Consider the following 21,154-nt stretch of genomic DNA (forward strand, 5'->3'; position numbering starts at 1 on the left):
TAGAACGCGGGGCCATGGCGGATCGGGTCTAACAACGGCCGGGACCCGTGGCTAATAGCGCACAGCACTGATCACGGTGTCGCGCGCTATTAACCCTTTAAACGCAGTGTTCAAAGTTGAACGCCACGACTTAAGTGAGAGTAAAACCATGCCGGTTAGCTCAGGGAGCTGTTCGGGAAATCCATGGCAAAATCACGGCATAATGAACAGCTTACATGACAGCCGGAGGGTCCCTACCTGCCTCCATGCTGTCCGATCACCGATTGACTGATCAGTGCCTGAGATCCAGGCATGAGCAGTCAAGCTGCAAAATCATCGATCAGTGGTTTCTAATGAGAAACCACTGATCAATGTAAAAGATCAGTGTGTGCAGTGTTATAGCCCCCTATGGGAGCTATAACATTGCAAAAACAAAGTGAAAAAAAAAGTGAATAAAGATCATTTAACTCCTTAATAAAAGTTTGAATCACCCCCCTTTTCCCATTTGAAAAAAAAAGTGTAAATAAAAATAAATATATGTGGTATTGCCGCGTGTGGAAATGTCCGAATTATAAAAATATATAATTAATGAAACCGCACGGTCAATGGCATATGCGCAAAAAAAATTCCAAAGTCCAAAATAGTGTATTTTTGGTCACTTTTTACATCATAAAAAAATGAATAAAAAGCGATCAAAAAGTCCAATCAAAACAAAAATGTTACCGCTAAAAACTTCAGATTAGGGCGCAAAAAATTAGCCCTCATACCGCAAAAATCAAAAAGTTATAGGGGTCAGAAGCTGACAATTTTAAACGTATACATTTTCCTGCATGTAGTTATAATTTTTTCCAGAAGTACGACAAAATCAAACCTACATAAGTAGGGCATCATTTTAATCGTAAGGACCTACAGAATAGAGAGAAGGTGTCATTTTTACCGAAAAATGTACTGTGTAGAAACAGAAGCCCCCAAAAGTTAAAAATGGCTTCTTTTTTTTCAATTTTGTCTCACAATTATTTTTTTTCCGTTTCACCATAGATTTTTGGGTGAAATGACTGAAGTCATTAAAAAGTAGAATTTGTGGTGCAAAAAATAAGACATCATATGGATTTTTAGGTGCAAAATTGAAAGAGTTATGATTTTTTAAAGGTAAGGAGGAAAAAATGAAAATGCTTAAAAGGAAAAAACCCTGGGTTAAAGAGTACCTGTCATAAAAAAAAATGTTTTATATGTTATAGATCATTCCATATTAAACAACTTTCCAATAGGATTTTATTTAAAAAAAATGCTTCCTTGTATGGTTTTTACATTTAAAAAATGTGGCCACTAGGGGTCTCCCTAGGAGTCCCTGTCCGCAAGCTTTTCCATTGATTTCGGACTCATGCCGGCCTGGCAGTGAGTCCGAAATTGCAGACCACTAGCTGAGCACGTGATCACCTCAACGCAGCTCCCTGACTGTCAGTCAGACAGGCGGGAACGCTGTGCTCACTCGCATACCCTACAGGGCTCTGTGCAGTGAGGACAAGCAGGACTCTGTGCTGTGAGGACAAGCGCCAATCTGTGCTCTGAGGACAAGCGGCGATCTGTGCTGTAAGGGCAAGCAGCGATCTGTGCTGTGAGGACAAGTGGTTCTCTGTACACTGAGGACAAGCAGCGATCTGTGCTGTGAGTACAAGTGGCGCTCTGCACACTAAGGTTAAGCGGCGATCTGTGCTGTGAGGACAAGTGGCACTCTGTCCACTGAGGAAAATCGGCGACCTGTGCAGTGAGGACAAGCGGCGATCTGTACACTGAGGACAAGTGGCGCTCTGTGTAGTGTGGACAAGCAGGGCTCTGTACACTGAGGACAAGTGGTTCTCTGTACACTGAGGACAAGCAGCGATCTGTGCTGTGAGTACAAGTGGCGCTCTGCACACTAAGGATAAGCGGCGATCTGTGCTGTGAGGACAAGTGGCACTCTGTCCACTGAGGAAAATTGGCAACCTGTGCAGTGAGGACAAGCGGCGATCTGTACACTGAGGACAAGTGGCGCTCTGTGTAGTGTGGACAAGCGGCGCTCTGTACACGGAGGACAAGCAGGGCTCTGTACACTGAGGACAAGTAGAGGACAAGTGGCGCTCCATACATGGAGGACAAGTGGGGCTCTGTGCACTGAGAACAAGCAAGGCTCTGTACACTGAGGACAAACAGGGCTCTGTGCACTGAGGATAAGCAAGGCTCTGTACACTCAGGACAAGCAGGGCTCTGTGTATTGAGGACAAGCGGCACTCTGTACACTGAGGACAAGTGGTGCTCTGTGCAGTATGGACAAGCAGGGCCATGTACACTGAGGACATGCAGGGCTCTGTGCACTAAGGACAAGCAGGGCTCTGTGCATGAAGGAAAAGCAGAGCTCTGGGCACTGAGGACAAGCAGGGCTCTGTGCACTGAGGACAAGCAGGGCTCTGTACATTGAGCACAAGCCGGGCTCTGTGTACTGAGGACAAGCGGCGCTCTGTACACGGAGGACAAGCGGGGCTCTGTGCACTGAGGACAAGCAGGGCTCTGTACACTGAGGACAAGCAGGGCTCTGTGCACTGAGGACATTTGGTGCTCTGTACTATGCGGACAAACAGGGCTCTGTGCTTTGAAGACAAGCGGGGCTCTGTGCTGTGAGGACAAGCGGTGCCCTGTGCTGTGAAGACAAGCGGCGCTCTGTGCTGTGAGGACAAGCAGAGATCTGAGCAGTGAGGACAAGCGGGGCTCTGTACACTGAGGACAAGCAGGGCTCTGTACACTGAGGACAAGCAGGGCTCTGTGCACTGAGGACAAGTGGCGCTCCATACACGGAGGACAAGTGGGGCTCTGTGCACTGAGGACAAGCAAGGCTCTGTACACTGAGGACAAACAGGGCTCTGTGCACTGAGGATAAGCAGGGCTCTGTACACTGAGGACAAGTGGTGCTCTGTGCACTGAGGACAAGCGGCACTCTGTACACTGAGGACAAGTGGTGCTCTGTGCAGTATGGACAAGCAGGGCCCTGTACACTGAGGACAAGCAGGGCTCTGTACACTGAAGACAAGCAGGGCTCTGTGCACTAAGGACAAGCAGGGCTCTGTGCACGAAGGACAAGCAGGGCTCTGGGCACTGAGGACAAGCAGGGCTCTGTGCACTGAGGACAAGCAGGGCTCTGTACACTGAGGACAAGCAGGGCTCTGTACATTGAAGACAAGCCTGGCTCTGTATACTGAGGACAAGCGGCGCTCTGTACATGGAGGACAAGCGGGGCTCTGTGCACTGAGGACAAGCAGGGCTCTGTACACTGACGACAAGCAGGGCTCTGTGCACTGAGGACCATCGGTGCTCTGTGCTATGCGGACAAACAGGGCTCTGTTCTTTGAAGACAAGCGGGGCTCTGTGCTATGAGGACAAGCTGTGCCCTGTGCTGTGAAGACAAGCGGCGCTCTGTGCTGTGAGGACAAGCAGGGATCTGAGCAGTGAGGACAAGCGGTGCTCTGAGCAGTGAGGACAAGCAGGGCTCTGCAAATGTGGGCTCACCCCCCCCTGCTCTCTTCTGCAAAGTGAGGATGGAAGCAGTCCCCCCAGCAGGCTTCAGTGATGTAGTACCTGCTGGGGCACACCCACACCCTCGTCCCGGCAGCTCACACTATGTGAGCAGGAAGAAAGGTGAGATACACAGCTTTTTAAAGCTCTTCAAAAAAGGGTCAGGGAGGTGTTAGGAGTAGTTAGGGAACATAGCCTGAGTTAGTTTAGAAAAGTTAATTTAGTGACAGGTACTCTTTAACTCAGCTTCCTACGTTCCCCCATTGCTCTGGTATCGGTGTCCAGTTCCTTCGCTGCTGTTTGGCTCCGTGCTTCTTATGCTCAAAACTTCACACTGCGGTCAGGTCACGTGAGTTAACATTTGTTTTATTTGTTTTTCCAGCCCAAGCACAGAGGAACATAAAAGTTTTATGCTGCATATCTCCTTTAAGGACAAAATTGACAGCCCAAGCGCTTGACATTATATTCATAATATTTCCCTCTGTTTCTCTTTTTAGTTTTAGTAAAACAGTAATTAGTGAATTATTTGATTAATAATCTGGGAATTCTATTTGTTGTTACAGCTCTCGCCATATGTAGGGTATAATTATTACAGCAGCATCTGTTCTAAGGTTAAAATACATGGAATCCATGAAATGAAAAACAAGACTAAAATCAGCAAAAAGTAAAAGCAAAGGTCTTCACAACAAGTATAAATTAGAAGCTCTCAACAAAGACACATGCACTTGTAACTGAATAGTATATAGTCCCAGGTGCCGGCAGTTGTTATTAATTTAAAAGAATTGGTAAGTGGAGAATCATGTTTCATCATGTTTCAAATATTGAAAGCAGCATATGAAAATGAGCAAATTTACTAGTTCATGTCTGATAACAAATTCTGGCACATTTTTATTACTGTTTTTTTATGGAATCATATTTATGCTATATAAAAGAATACAGTTTAAAGGGAACCTGTCTGTTTCCTGCTGCCCAGAGACATGCTTCCCTATTACGACAGAGACATTTCAGAAAAATCATAGTTTTAGAGATGGTATACAGGCAAGTCAAAAGAATGAACACAACAACTATGCAAGTATTGAAAATATAGAAAGTGCAATAACACAATACTACATTTTATAAGCTAAGACAATCAAAAGTGCAAAGTGCAAAAAAGTTTAAGCCATGGAGTGCAGTGTATTCCACCAAAGTCACAATCTAACAGAAAGCCATGGGACCATCAGTATGTAGGGGGCTGGTGCTCCAGTGGCTCCCTGGCAGACTGTGATGTTAGGGGTATGTACAGCATTCCATAGCTCATTCTTGTTTTCACTTTGGGCTTTTGATTGTTTTAGCCTATATGCTGTAGTATAGTGCTATCGGAGTTCCCATATTTTCAATACTTGCATGGGGTTTGTTCATGTAGCCTGTATAAACCATTGCTTTAAATGGGTACTGTAAGATTCAAAAATGTTTTATATGTTGTACATCTTGGCAGGACATTAACCTTTCTAATATACTCCATAAGAACATTTTATTTCTTTTTTTATAGAATTCATGGCTTATAAAATCATGATTTTGTCCAAGCTGAAGCACAGGCATGAACAAAGTACAGTAAGTGAGGGCGGGCTAGCACCTCTGTGCTATCTCCTGTCTGATAGGACTCCTCTGCGCTCTCTCCTGTCTGATAGCACTCCTCTGCGCTCTCTCTTGTCTGATAGCACTCCTCTGTGCTCTCTTCTGTCTAATAGTACTCCTCTGTACTATCTGCTGTCTGATAGGACTCATTTGTACTCTCTCCTGTATGATAGGACTCCTCTGTGCTCTCTCCTGTCTGATATCACTCCTCTGTGCTCGCTCCTTTCTGATAGCACTCCTCTGTGCTCTCTCCTGTCTGATAACACTCCTCTGTGCTCTCTCCTGTCTGATAGTACTCCTCTGTGCTCTCTCCTGTCTGATAGTACTCCTCTGTGCTCTCTCCTGTCTGATAACACTCCTCTGTGCTCTCTCCTATCTGATAGTACTCCTCTGTGCTCTCTCCTGTCTGATAGTACTCCTCTGTGCTCTCTTCTGCCTGATAGTACTCATTTGTGCTCCTGTCTGATAGGACTCATCTGTGGTCTCTCCTGTCTTATAGTACTCCTCTGTGCTCTCTCCTGTATGCTATGACTCCTCTGTGCTCTCTCCTGTCTGATAGCACTCCTATGTGCTCTCTCCTGTCTGATAGTACTCCTCTGTGCTCTCTCCTGTCTGATAGTACTCCTCTGTGCTTTCTCTTGTCTGATAGCACTCCTCTGTGCTCTCTCCTGTCTGATAGCACTCCTCTGTGCTCTCTTCTGTCTGATAGCACTCCTATGTGCTCTCTCCTGTCCTATCAGACAGATGAGTGCTAGCACATCCTCACTTAGTGGACTTTGTCCACGCCTGTGCTTCAGCTTGGACAAAACCATGATTTTATAAGCCATGAATTCTAAAAGGAAATACAATGTTGTTATGAAGTATATTAGAAATATTAATGTTTTGCTAATATGTACAACACATAAAAAGTTTTTGTATCTGACAGTGCCAGTATACTGTCTGGGATTTCCATGTGAGTACTAATCATGAGTTGTGTTCGTCCTTTTTAAGTATTGTAATGCTTTTATTGTTTTCGTGTATTAGTAAAAGATGTTATTTTATGCTACCATTATAATCCGTGTAAACTTTATTGTAAATTTGTGTGTTATATTAGGATATATTATATTTCTTTGTTACTGGAGGCCTAGGGATAATTATAATATGTGACATACACACATTCCCTATAGAGTTTGGTGCTCTGGCTATTGCAAAGTTGGTTGGCCACTTTTAAGTATGAATACTAAGCACCAGGGCTCAAGTCCTGCAGGAACGCGTGAGAACTGAGTTCCTGCACTTTTTTCCACAGCATGAACACTGTTCCAATTAGCAGGACCAGCCCTTGAGTGCAGGGACGTGCACAGACATTTTGGAGGGCAGGGGCTCAAATTAAAAAAGGCACTATAAAAAATAGCATATTTTTTATAATATCATTTTTTTTTATAAAAAGCGGTCAAAACAAAAATGATACAGATAAAAACTTCAGATCACGGCGCAAATAATTAGCCCTCATACCGCCCTATATGCCGAAAAATTAAAAACTTATAGGAGTCAGAAGATGACAATTTCAAACACAAATTTTGGTGCATGTAGATATAATTTTCTTAAAGTAGAAAAATAAAATAAAACCTACATAAAACCTACATAAAGGTATCCTTGTAACCGTATGGACCTAAAGAATAAAGATAGTGTCATTTTTATCGAAAAGTGCACTGTGTAGAATCAGAAGCCCCCAAAAGTTACAAAATTGCTGTTTTGTTTTTACTTTTGCCCCACAAATATTTTTACTGGTTTTGCCATAGAGTTTGTGGTGAAATGATTGAAGTCATTACAAAGTACAATTTCTGATGCAAAAAACAAGCCCTTATATGGGTATATAGGTGGAAAATGGAAAACGTTATGATTTTTAGAATGTGAGGAGGAAAACACGAACATGAAAAAAATTACTTCTGTAGTTCTATTCTTCTTTTATTTTCTTCTGGGAATGTTTGAATCAGAGTTCCCCAACCAGGGTGCCTTCAGCTGTTGCAAAACTTGTCTGGGCATGCTGGGAGTTGTAGTTTTGCAACAACTGGAGACACCCTGGTTGGGAAACACTGGTTTGGTTATAGGCCGTTATATGCTTGATCTCCTCAAAATCATACCCTTCCCGCCTCCTCCCAAACATAGCTCAACTACAACCACCAGTATGTAAAGGAACATAGCTCTACTACAACCACCAGTAGTATGTCCCTGGTGTCAGGTGATAGGAGTCCCACATCCCTGAATATAAATGTGTGTGTGTGTGTGCAGAGTGCTTTCAGCAGTTGCAACAGCTGGAGGCACTCTGGTTGTGAGACATTGCATACACATGCAATGCATAAATCAGTGTTTCACTACCAGGGTGACTCTAGCTGTTACAAAACTACAACTCCCAGCATGGCCAGACAGCCAATACAGCTGGCCGCACCCTGGTTGGAAAACACTGATTCCAGACAAATATAAAAACTTATATACACAAACATTAGTGTACTTCAGAGGCGCCATGTGATTTGTGACCACCATTGCAATAAGTGCTGCATCAATCCTGGGCCTTGTTGGCATAGTGACAGATAAAGCACTGCATATAACATACATAAAATACTATACATATACACACTTACATACACATACTCACACATATATCATACATGTGTATATACATGCAGTACATACACACTATACACAAGGGCTTCACCGACATGTTCACACAATACATCTGCACACTATATATGAATACACTCACTTTTATAGGAAGCTGGCTGGGTGCAGGGAATACTTCAGTAACTGGATGTTCGGCAGGACTCTGTGCTTCCTGGTCCCTGCAGACTCAGCCGACAGGAAGTTACACTGTGCGAGATCGTTCAGCAACAGAACAGGAGGGGGGGGGGAATTTGTCTTGTTAAAGGAGCCGAGCATCTCCCTGCCAGTGCCAGCGCTATACAAGTGACCCCTGCAGAGAGGAAGCACCTCTATAGAGTGAGCAGACTCACTTTGTCTACCAGTTTTGCAAAAATAAAAAAAGGGCATTAAAGACGCAAGGGCGATAAAAAGGGCAGGGGCTGAAGCCCCCTTTGATCCCTATGTGTGCACGTCCCTGCTTGAGTGGAAATCTTGGATGAGTTCCCACACTTTTTTTTTACTCAAGACTTGAACCCTGCTAAGCACAGAATCCATTGTCTTAAAATTGTTGTCCGTCCAAATGGGTTAAGACATAAAGATGTTATAGTGAAGGGCCCTCCATTATAAGCAAAAGTAAGAAGCTGTTGAGTAATGGTAACATGGGCAGGATGGGAGTTCTGTGGTTAGCCCTGTTAGTTCTGTGGTTATCCCTGTAACACTGGGTTCAACCAAGAACAATATCTGCAAGGACTTTATATGGTATGCGCTCCCTATGTTTCTGTGGATTCCATTTCCTTAAAGGGGTACTCCGGTGCTTACACATCTTATCCCCTATCCAAAGGATAGGGGATAAGATGCCTGATCACGGGAATCCCGCAGCTGGGGACGCCCGGGATCATGCAAACGGCACCCCGTTTGTAATCAGTCCCTGGAGCGTGTTCGCTCCGGGTCTGATTAAGGTCGACCGCAGGGCCGGCGGCGTGTGACGTCACGCCCCCGCCCCCGTGTGACATCACGCTCCGCCCCTCAATGCAAGCCTACGGGAGGGGGCGTGATTACTAACCTTAATCAGTGTTCGCTCCGGGGACTGATTACTAACGGGGTGCCGCGTGCATGATCGCGGGCGTCCCCAGCTGCGGGACTCCCGCGATCAGGCATCTTATCCCCTATCCTTTGGATAGGGGATAAGATGTGTAAGCACCGGAGTACCCCTTTAACTATGGCCCAATTATGACTTTACATTTATGACGCTACTTTCAGGGGAAATGTGTGGCAAGATTAAACTTCCTCACCAATATTTGCTGACTGCTGATGGTGAGAAGTGTTTTTCTTAGAGAAGGGTTATGGAACAATCGTTCCATTGCAAGATGTTTACTAAATATCAACAAACATTAATTTTTACATTACATTTGTGTAGGTATTTTTTATTTTATTTACATATATTTGGATATTTTAACTTACTTGGCAACTTATCATCACATTAACTTGTATGAAAAGTTCACAATATTATATAGGCACCCATTTTTCTCTAGGAAACAAAGGTACAACAAGCTGCATACTGAAATTAACTTTTTTAGACAACTCAGACTGGATTTCATCTGCTGTTCCATGATCCATTGTGATTTCTCTGGGGCATGACTTTAATCTTTCGAAGAGATGTCCTGATTTCAACAATACTATAATGTTTTAGAAACAAGATATTGCTGTCCTCGACCCTACATCACCTCCATTTATAGACGTTGTGCTGGCCACAGTTGTTCCGGACGTGATTATAGAGATGATGAATATTAACAACAATCAGCACAGTGAATGTGAGTATCATCTATTATGACCCAGATAATGGAAAATTGGATATTTGCATACTTCTGAGAATTGCTCACAGGGTATATCCAATTTTTTCACCATTTTTCTCTATTTTTTTTTTGCTTCAAGTAATTTTAAATATAAATAAAGCGACTTTGCAAATAGTGCTATAGTGCTGACTAAATATATCCTACTATTTGCATATTCCAATGCAGACTTATGTGTGTCCATTGTCACAGACTACAAGCAAATCCCGTGTCTATACAGTTTACACCTCCAATGAACTATGTATTACCATTAATCTACATTTTTGTATGATGTATGAATTTGTTGAGAAATGTTGCCAATTATTCTCAATTTATTAAACTGGGCACATAGGGTTGAATTTATCTTTTGTGACACCCCCTCCCCTTTTTTTGAGCATGAACTTTCTTTTCTTCCCTTCTTTGCTAGTTTCAATTGTGCAAAATATTTATAATATTGTCATATAGAGAAGACTTGGCACACTACTTGAAGTTGAATAGGTGCAGATTTATTAGCAATCCTATTTACATATAAAGAATGTTGTAACGTTTTGGTTCACACTGGACCTTTATCATAATATATGCCTATAATATTGATGTGCAATATAAAAGAAGTTTGCACAGATTTTAATGCAATTTTTTGTTATGTAGTTTTTCTGCCACATATTGAGTGAAGTGGAGTTGCGCAGAAACTTTGGATATAACACATGTGTCTAAAAACCCACAGCATTTAAACCACACCTCTTTTAAGGCTAAAAAAATAAAAATTATACCCATGGTAAAAAGTTACAAAAAATGTCAGACCATAGAAGTAGTTCACCGATATCACTGATCAGTGTTATGCTTATGCCTAGCGCTGGACAGTAATAACAATCAATACATTGATATTAATAGTCACCTTTGGGAAATTAAAAATTATGGGAAAAAAAGTTATAAATAAAACTTTCTTTTTGTGAATAAGCCTCTCCTCCAAAAAAACATAATCACCTCCTTTCCCATTTTACAAGTAAAAAAATAAATACAGTAAATAAACAAAAAAAAACATATTTAGTATTGCTGCGTGCAGAAACTTCTGAACAATTAAAATATAATGTTAATGATTCCGTCCAAGAAACTGCGTAAACTACAAAAATTGCCGATTTTTGGTCACATTACATGCCAGAAATTTTTTTATAAAAAGTGATCAAACAGTCACATATATGCAATTGTAGTATCGATAAGAGATAAGAACTCATACATCTTTGGTTAAAAAAATTGTTTGACTTATTTTAAAAGTTGTACAATAATAGAAAAGCATGCAACCATAAGTATAATTTTATTGTATTGACCAAAAGAATTTAGAAAACATGTAAATTTTACTGTACAGTACACTGCGTAAACGTAACCCCCCCCCCCCCCCCCAAAGTTGCTTTTCTTTTCATTTTCCAGCCACAAATAATATTTTTTGGTTGTGCCCTACATTTTATGGTAAAATTAATTACAAAATACAATTGTTCACGTAAAAAGGCCCTCATATGATTCTGGGTATGAAAAAGCAAAAGAGTTACGTCTCTAAAAAAGTGAGGAGGAAAAAAGGCCAACATGGGCTGTGTCCTTAAAGGGGTACTCCTCTGCCCTGCTTCCGGAGCTTCGCTCCCCAGCGTCCGGAAGTTTATTGTCCCGAACGGCTGTGTGTGGGCTTCCGTGTTCAGGGCCGCCCCTCTCGTGACGTCACGCCCGCCCCCTCGTGACGTCACGCCCGCCCCTTAACGAAAGTCCATGGGAAGGGGGTGCGACGGCCTGGGGAGCGGAGCTCCGAAAGTAGGGCAGCGGAGTACCCCTTTAAAAGGTTAACATGCGTCTGAAACATAATAAATTTCATACACATCATATATTTTTTCACCCAATTTTTTTTATAGAATTTTTTTCACATCTTGACCCGAAAACCTTTTACGTTTTGAAAAGTGTGCCATGGAATTAGAGTAGAAAGAATTGGGGTGACACAGACTGCAGCTGCAGGATGATAATATATCAATATATTTTTATATACTATTTAGGAACACATCCAAAGAAATTGCCACTCACTTGTAAATTGCTGAGAATTGTATTGTATTGAGATTTAGTGAGGCATGTGTTGCACTGGATAATATGAACGTTTATATTAGAAGATTAGACATGGTTACCTTTAAGCTGCTGAAAGCACGACATCCCTTCTCCTGACTCAGAGGAATGCCTCAGGACACCATTGCTTGGTTTTGGCCTCTCGTATTCTCGGTCAGGAAGCATAGTTTGCTCACTCTCCTCAGAACTATCCTTGCAGGTAGAGAGAGACTGAGGAAATCCAAACATCAGAAGAGAAGAGAAGAAGAGTAAGGCACCGCAGAGCAGAAAACCGGCCCACCATGCGCCAATCCACCTTGGATCTTCAGGTGTTATCTCTAGCTTGCCTAAAACACAACACAAACTGAATAAACCACCAGCTGTAATTTTACATGCATCACAGCAAATTATAATATATATATATATATATATATATATATATATATATATATATATTTATATGTTTGTTTGTTTTTTTTGTTTTTTTCTTTCCTTCATGTTGAAAATTATTTAGTGATTAACTGCCACTATGGAACCTGCATGCAAGTTTCAGTACCTTGGACAAGGACACATCTATAAAGCAATTGAGCTACTCCACATTAAAGGGGTACTCTGGTGAAAAAAAAAATTTCTTTTAAATCAACCGGTGCCAGAAAGTTAAACAGATTTGTAAATGAGTAATAAACAACAAAGCAAGGAAATTGGGAGAGCACTCAAGGGGCTATATCACCTAACGCTGCGTGCAGCAAGGTCCTCGGTGACCTCCAAACAAAGTCTTTGTGGGGTGCACTTACACAGATGTAAACGTAGGTGCACTCCGAGCGCCACACTTCAACAGCACCTATGCCGTGACCCGGCACCCTGTTACCGGACTTCAAGACCCGATAGTCTCTGCTTTGCGGTGAGTGAACCTACGTTTTCCTTGGTTGTTTTAGATTTGTAAATGACTTATATTTAAAAATCTTAATCCTTCCAGTACTTATCAGCTTCTGTATGCTCCACAGGAAGTCATTTTCCTCTTGAATTTATTTTCTGTCTGACCACTGTGCTCTCTGCTGACACCTCTGTCCATGTCAGGAACTGTCTGGAGCAGGATAGGTTTGCTATGGGGATTTGCTTCTACTCTGGACAGTTCCTGACATGGACAGATGTGTCAGCAGAGAGCCCTGTGGTCAGACAGAAAATAAATTAAAAAAGAAAAGAACTTCCTGTGGAGCATACTGCAGCTGACGAGTAGTGGAAGGATTCAGATTTTTTAATTAAAGTAATTTACAAATCAGTTTAACTTTCTGGCACCAGTGGATAATTCACCAGTGGATAATTTTTTTTCTTCCCTCTGGAGTACCCCTTTAAATAGGTTGGCTACATATTTTACAGCAGTATATAAACTATGTTAAAGGGAATCTGCTATCACTTTCATGCTGTCTGAACCCAACTTATTGGGGCAATCCTCAAAGGCTTCTCCCCACCCTACTATAGAATGGTCAGAGCTACTAAACTCAGTATGGGTCTGACACTCCACGGGCAGTAACAGATTCATCTCAGGAGCCCGTAGACACAAATTGTATGGTATCTTATACTCAACCCATCAAGTAGTTCACACTTATATCATGTATTGTTCTATAAAATTTGTGCTTTTAGCATATTCAAATGTAAATTACCATTTCTATGGGTTGCTGTGGTAGCCCAGTACGGGAGGTGTTACCCTGTACCCTTGCTGCCCTGTCTTTACCATGCGAGTTGTCATATGGTTGTTACCCAGGAGGTATCAGTGACCAGGTGACTTAATCATGACCAATGGGATCCCCCCAGAGCCTCCCCCATAAAAGCCCTGGTTGGAGCCTCTGCTCTCTCTTTCTTGCTTCCTGCTTGGGTTTCCTGTGCTGACCCCTAGCAGAAGGGAACTACCATCATGGATTCCTACAGAACTCCCAGCAAGATTTGTGCCACAGTTGTTCTCTTCTGTCTGACCACAGTGCTCTCTGCTGACACCTCTGTCCATGTCAGGTACTGTCCAGAGCAGGAGAAAATTCCTATAGCAAACCTATCCTGCTCTGGACAGTTCAGATTTTTAAATAGAAGTAATTTACAAATTTGTTTAACTTTCTGGCACCAGTTGATTCATTACATTTATTTTTTCACACCGGAGTACTCCTTTAAAGAGCATGGTACAGAAGGGTGTTTCTTTCAGGACAGAATTACAGATGATGCAGTTGCACTTTAGTGTAATAATAATAAATTTACATGTCTATGGTTTTCTACTACAAACGCTGATAATAATTGTCATACCAATGCACTTACTGGTATCAGCAAGTAAAGCGTCAACATAAATCTTGGTACAGAAGGATCCCAGAATAAACCCACAGGCTGGTCCGAATACCAGCATGGAGAACAGGATACCTGCAATACAAAAGGAAATATTTAAGTTTTTCTAGCAAAGAACAAACTCAGTCTGCACACAGGCTGGGATGGTTTTCTCTAAGGGTATGTGCACACTACGGATAATGAACAGAATCTCTGCTCACAGAATTCCACGAGCAGAGATTCCATTCTGGCGGCCGCCACTGCAATACTTTAGCGGTAGGACCGCGCGGCACTGCGTCGTCACCATTGACGGCTATACAGTGTTTGCAGACTTCCGCGCAAAGAATGAACATGTTCTTTCTTTGCGCTGAACAATTTCAGCGGCGGAAATGTGCGCTGCTGAAATTCCGCAGTGTGAACGGGTCTCGTGGAAACCCATTCACACTGATGTTTATGTTCACAGCCCGTAATTCCGTTCGCGGCATTCCGCGGAAATTACCGCATGTAGTGTGAACATACCCTAATGTAGAGCACGTCTGTGAAATGGAAAACAACCAAAATGCTTCATGGCAGAAAAGACAAGAAAGGTTTTAAAATAGACATGACCTAAACTACAAGTATTCTATTCCTGTAGAAAAGACCTCAAGATCACATTAAAAATTTAAAACCTGACAATCCATATTATTGAAATTTATTTACAATCATTTAATATTTTCCAGGACAAACATATAATCTGCTGATCTAAGATACAGTTGTGCATTCATAAATGCCCCATTTATAGGATGAAATATTGTTTAACACAGTTAACTGTGAGAACGAACACATTTTATAGAAAGTTCCTTTTCTTGAGTGCTATGGTGCCACCTACTGTTCAAAATGAAAAATGTCAACACAAGATTTTTACTTACATCTACTGTACTATACAGAACATGCTATCTACCCAATTGCTATGAAAAGCAGTGTCATATATTACACTAGTGATGCTAAGTGAACCTACAACATCTACTTGCCATTTAGAATAAATATCTGTGCATGTTTAATACCGTATGTATTTGTGCCATATATCACGTACCTATAGCAGTGATAACAGTCAAATCCTGTGTTCTCGATGTATTAACCCTGTGTTTTCTGACCAGTGTGCTTCTGACTGTAGCAAAACTACAACTCCCAGCATGCCTGGACAACCTATGTCAGTGTTAATTTTGTGAATTGCTATGCTATGTTATTAACTGTTCTTTACTGCAGGAATGTTGGTTAACCAAAGAAAAGATCAATGGCGATCTGAGATTTTATATAACATGGGCTTCACAACTATCCACACCAAAAGTAGAGACCATAGTAAACCACCCTGTAGAGCGAATGTATCTCACCTCCTACCCCAAACACGTTTTCGTTTAACCAGCTATGTGACGCCCCCTGAAGAAGCTGGTTAAGCGAAAACGCGTTTGGGGTAGGAGGTGAGAGACATTCACTCTACAGGGTGCATGATCATTTATCCTATTGTGCTGTATCTTTTATGTACTTCACTGCTGTATATGATTTGCTATTATTGCCACTTATATGATTGTAATATTCAGTGTGGCAGTGATGTCCAGCACTATAACTATTTGAGAAGTTACTACTAGTTCCACATATATTTTCTGTATAGTCCTAGGTACTATTTCTAGGATTCCACAATATGTTGTATATATGTGCCGTATATGCACTCCTACTTATTTGATATGACTACATGATTTATACCTGTGCTTTCATTCTCCACTCTTCGGCCTGAGAATTCTGCTGTGCCTCTATATCTGTACTTTTATGTATATCTCCTGTTTTTATTAATTTTTTGTTGAAATTCAATAAAATACTAATTTTATGAGTATTGGTTTACTATGGTCTCTATTTTGGACTGGTGTGGACTGCAGGAATGTTGCAGACCTTAGAATATTGTGCTTTATGCTGTTAACATATGTTATTCTATTCACTGTGGTAACATGGTGGCAGTGAACTTCACACCGAGAGGTCAAGTAGTTAACAGGGGCTGGAGGGGGAGCCTGATATGTAAGTTGGAGTACATTATGCGACATGTGACTGTTCTGTGGGCAAGTCCACTTGATTCTCTAACCCATTATAATAGTGGGCACTACCTCCAGTACCGCTGCTCTCTGTCTTCAGTCCACTCCACTTCCTGGTGCTGGGGCCAAATATGTTGGATCACCTTAGCCAATCACTGGCTGAGGCAAGACAATGTTACAGTGACTGACTAAGCAGCAATGTGAGCAGCAAGGTGACATATTGGGCCACAGCACCTGGAAGTGAAGTTCATCGGAGACCTGCTGCTGAAATATTACTGCTTAGCCAATCACTTGCACCAGTAGTGTCCCAATAAATATCAGTGCACTGCCTTATAGCAGGAATAGCATCACTGTAGGTTAAGAGATACAATGATGTAGTCTGTTTCCAATTATTTATTTCCATCATTGCCATCTCTCAGCCTTTTGTAAGAAGATACAAAGGCGTACAAGCTTATATATTTGGATCCAGCTTTATCATAACTTTATCATAACTTGAAACACTCCTGCTCTCAGAAGAAGCAAAGTTCAGCTAGAGAATAGTACAGGAACTATAAAGGAAATCAAATAGGTAAACTATAAAAACTGTTCTAAGCTTTGGCATCAGCAACTGCATAAAATGCTATTTTTTAGTTTTATTGTGTTTGATTGTGTTCAAGTCAAGACTCAAGGAAATTCACAGAGCTGTCCCTAAGCCACTCCTGTGCTCTATGCCTAGGGTCATTGTCTTCTTAGAAAGTGAACCTATGGCTACATTTTTTATTAAAAGAGGTGGTTGGGTTGGTGTTTTTGTCTAGTGTGGAGTGGTGGTCTGTATCCTAGGCAATGAGCAGTTAACAAGGGTAGAAAAGGAGTAATTCCAGGAGGAGGTAAATTTGATAAATGAATGTATTTGCAAATACATTTTACTTGATGTCTTCTACACGTTCAACTATGTTCACTGAGATGGGACTATCCCTTTAAGGCTATAGTAATGCCCTGATTTTACAGTGACTTGTAAACAATTAATTGTTGCAGTGTAGACTCTTTTTGTATTGTCATGTAACTGCTTGTTGACTTCCAGTATGCTCATCACTTAGAGTAAGCATTGTATTGTACCATACAAATTAACCCCTTGATTGTAAGAGCTTGTTGTAGAAATTCACACAATGAAGAAGTTTAATAAGAAAGCATGTTAATAAATATATTTTGATATGGTATGTACTTTGGTATGCACGTTTTACTAAAAAAGGAAAGAGATACACCATACAGCGCACACCCAATTATGTATGATAAAACAATCTTTATTACATATTCCCAAAGCCAATACAAATCAGACAAAAGATTTTAAAACAATCAAAAGGCACAAAGACTATTTGTGCCTTTTAATTGTTTTAAAATGTTTTGTCTGATTTGTATTGGCTTTGGGAATATGTAATAAAGATTATTTTATCATACATAATTGGGTGTGCGCTGTATGGTTTACCTCTTTCCTTTTTTTGTTGTAGTGTATGTATATTGGTACACATAGTAGCACCCCATGGTAAATTATTCAGGCTGAGACAATTTTTTGTGTATATGATTGTCCTAGCATTTTAGACATTAGCGCTTTAGTTATGGTCCAGATTTCACAAAGAATGTCTACGGTAGAGCTATTTTCCCAAGTTTATTTGAGTGGTGGGGTTGACTAGTTAGCATCTTATTTATCAAGAAGGTGTAACAGGATGATGAATTTTGCGCAGCTCTGCTGTGGTGGGTAAAGCTCTACCACAACCCCTTTTCTAGACACTTGTGAGGGAGGGAAGTAGACATTTTCCCGGGTCCTAAATTTGGCAGGTTAGGTGTTTTTATTTACTTTCACAGAGCAACCGGGCCATTTCTTCTTGCATTTTAGACACTACAATAACATTTTACTGCGGTGTCTAAGGGGTTAAAGCCGGGCATCACCGTGATCTGTGATGTCTGGCATTAGAAATGGGTCCTGGTGGTAGATAGCCACCAGGATCACAAAGCTATGACCCGCTCTCAGCTCCTGAGCGCGTGTCACAGAAGGGGAGTGGGACGCTGTCATCCACAAGGGGTTAAAGGTTGAATTGCGGAAGGTAGAAGTGATTCTCACGCCTACTGGTAGGTGGTGTAGCTTTGCGCCTAAAAAAGTACCTTTGCGCACAAAATAGCGACTTTTGACAAAAGTCGCAAATTATAAATACGTGACCACTGCATGGTCAAAAAGAAAAAGTTCTACGGATAGGCAAAAAGAGTGAAACTGTCTTCATCAAAAGACGCATAAAAGTCTCAAAATATGCTGCTTGCGCCTGAACTGCGCCAAAACATAGACATTTTTTTTCTCTAAAAGCAATGATAAATCTCCCTCTACGAGCTTATCTTGACAGTATTGAAAAGTGTCTATAAAATATACTATTTTCTAATGCAAGATAATAGTGTACATGTATGCTAGCAATTATGTTATATAAAGAAGAATAAATTATCCAGTATACAGCATTAGGTGAGGGGGCACCTCATTTAGTGTGTCACTTAGGCCATTTTTGATAAATGCTTTATACAATTACATGTGGCTATACTGGGATAAAACAATGACAAAATTAAGAACTGACCTGCTCCAAAACCCTGTTGCTGTTAAAGAGGGTGCCTGGTCCTACTGCAAAACTCTTTTTAGTCTTGGCCTTGATACAAGGAAGTGCCTACCCCTACTGTCAATCTTTGGCTGAGGCAGTCACTGCTGTGATCACTGATTGACTGAGCAGGTACCGTATATACTCGATTATAAGCCGAGTTTTTCAGCACGATTTTTCGTGCTGAAAACACCCCCCTCGGCTTATACTCGAGTGAACTCCCCCACCCGCAGTGGTCTTCAACCTGCGGAACTCCAGAGGTTTCAAAACTACAACTCCCAGCAAGCCCGGGCAGCCATCGGCTGTCCGGGCTTGCTGGGAGTTGTAGTTTTGAAACCTCCGGAGGTCCGCAGGTTGAAGACCACTGCGGCCTTCGACATCATCCAGCCCCCTCTCACCCCCCTTTAGTTCTGTACAGTACTCACCTCCGCTCGGCGCTGGTCCGGTCCTGCAGGACTGTCCGGTGAGGAGGTGGTCCGGTGGGACAGTGGTTCCGGGCTGCTATCTTCACCGGGGAGGCCTCTTCTAAGCGCTTCGGGCCCGGCCTCAGAATAGTCACGTTGCCTTGACAACGACGCAGAGGTGCGTTCATTGCCAACGTACTTCTGCGTCATTGTCAAGGCAACGCCTCTATTCCGGGCCGGAAGCGCGAAGAAGAGGCGCCCCCGGTGAAGATAGCAGCCCGGAACCACTATCCCACCGGACCACCTCCTCTCCGGACCACCTCCTCTCCTCTTCTGAGGTGAGTACTCAGAACTAAAGGGGGTGAGAGGGGGCTGGATGATGTTGAAGGCCGCAGTGGTCTTCAACCTGCGGACCTCCGGAGGTTTCAAAACTACAACTCCCAGCAAGCCCGGACAGCCGATGGCTGCCCGGGCTTGCTGGGAGTTGTAGTTTTGAAACCTCTGGAGGCCCGCAGGTTGAAGACCACTGAGGGCGAATGATGAGAAGAGGATGATGAAGGGGGGTGTGTGGGATGATGAAGGGGGGTGTGTGGGATGATGAAGGGGGTGTGTGGGATGATTACAAGGGGATGATGAAGGGGGGATGTGTGGGATGATGACAAGGGGATGATGAAGGGGGGATGTGTGGGATGATGACAAGGGGATGATGAAGGGGGGATGTGTGGGATGATGACAAGGGGATGATGAAGGGGGGATGTGTGGGATGATGACAAGGGGATGATGAAGGGGGGATGTGTGGGATGATGACAAGGGGATGATGAAGGGGGGATGTGTGGGATGATGACAAGGGGATGATGATGAGGATGTTAATGACGGGTCTGGATGATGACGGGGGTCTGGATGATGACAGGGGGGGATGATGTATTTCCCACCCTAGGCTTATACTCGAGTCAATAACTTTTCCTGGGATTTTGGGTTGAAATTAGGGGTCTCGGCTTATACTCGGGTCGGCTTATACTCGAGTATATACGGTATTTATTTGGGTCAATACAGAGAAGTTCTTTGCAGCAGGACCAGGCACCCTCTGGAACAGCAATGGGTGATTGGGGCAAGTGAGTAGGCCTTTTTTTATTGTTCTTAACCCAGCCTAGTCACATTTAAAAAAAATCCTGAAACCCCCATTTAATAAACCACTCTCTGTGATAAGCAGATACTCATATAATCTTACATAGTTATAGCACAGAATTTACTTTTTTTTTTTTGTTATACATAATTGACTTTCAAGTAAGTTCTCCTAGTATAACAATAAGTTAGTAACACACAGTTTGGGTCGAGCAATGTATTTTGTTACCATTGACTTCAATGGGTCCAAAGGAAAATCTGTGAATCTGTCTCTGTTGCAGATTGTCTGCTGACCCATTGAAGTCAATGGTTGCAAATTCCGCTGCAGAATTCAGCAGGTAATCCGCCCGTGCAAACGTACCCTTATAGCATATTCTGCTCCCTAGCTGCCAGACTGTACATGCTAATGACATGTCTGCTCAGCGAGAATACACAGTGAACTTAATGAGTTTTATTGCTCTCAGTGAGAGAAACAAAACAAACAAAAAAAAACTATATTGCAGATAGTATGTTATATTTAAGTGGCTAACAAAAATATTATTAACCATTAAAGGGGTACTCCGCTGCTCAGCGTTTGGAACAAACTGTTCCGAATGCTGGAGTCGGCGCCAGGTGCTTGTTACGTCATAGCCCTGTCCAAGCATGACGTCAGGCCCTGCCCCCTCAATGCAACGCCCTCTACAATAGACTTGCATTGAGGGGGCGGGGCTATGATGTTATGAGCTCCCGGCACCAGCTACAGTGTTTGGAACAGTTTGAGTACCCCTTTAAAAGGTGTCATATCTGCAAGACTGCTGTCTTGTCTCTTTCACAAAAATGCTAAATATTATTATTATTTTTCTCAATTGGCTAACACCATGGCAGACATTTTTCTCAAGGTCTTGAAGATTTTGTTACTGAGCAGCGGCCATAATGTGGCTAATAAATTGTATGCCACATTGTTTGTACAAATGAGCTGACTAAGGTGGAAGAACAAGGACACAGTGAACTAAACTAAT

At 42.3% G+C, this 21,154-nt stretch overlaps 1 protein-coding gene across 2 annotated transcripts in view; it reads right to left on the reverse strand.

Moving 5' to 3' along the window:
- SLCO3A1 (solute carrier organic anion transporter family member 3A1) overlaps positions 1–21,154 on the reverse strand; it is a 384,823-nt gene that overhangs the window by 119,368 nt on the left and 244,301 nt on the right. Inside the window, exons 3-4 of one of the 2 annotated variants that reach the window (XM_056571877.1) lie at positions 13,959–14,057; positions 11,741–12,004 (exon numbers count right to left, since the gene is read on the reverse strand). In XM_056571877.1, coding sequence (XP_056427852.1) covers positions 11,741–12,004; positions 13,959–14,057 — 363 coding nt within the window. Of the gene's footprint in view, positions 1–11,740; positions 12,005–13,946; positions 14,058–21,154 lie in introns of both variants that reach the window. The other variant, XM_056571876.1, reaches the window with a different exon arrangement.

Source organism: Hyla sarda, chromosome 4 (genome assembly GCF_029499605.1).
Source record: "Hyla sarda isolate aHylSar1 chromosome 4, aHylSar1.hap1, whole genome shotgun sequence".
NCBI classification, from domain to species: Eukaryota; Metazoa; Chordata; class Amphibia; order Anura; family Hylidae; genus Hyla; species Hyla sarda.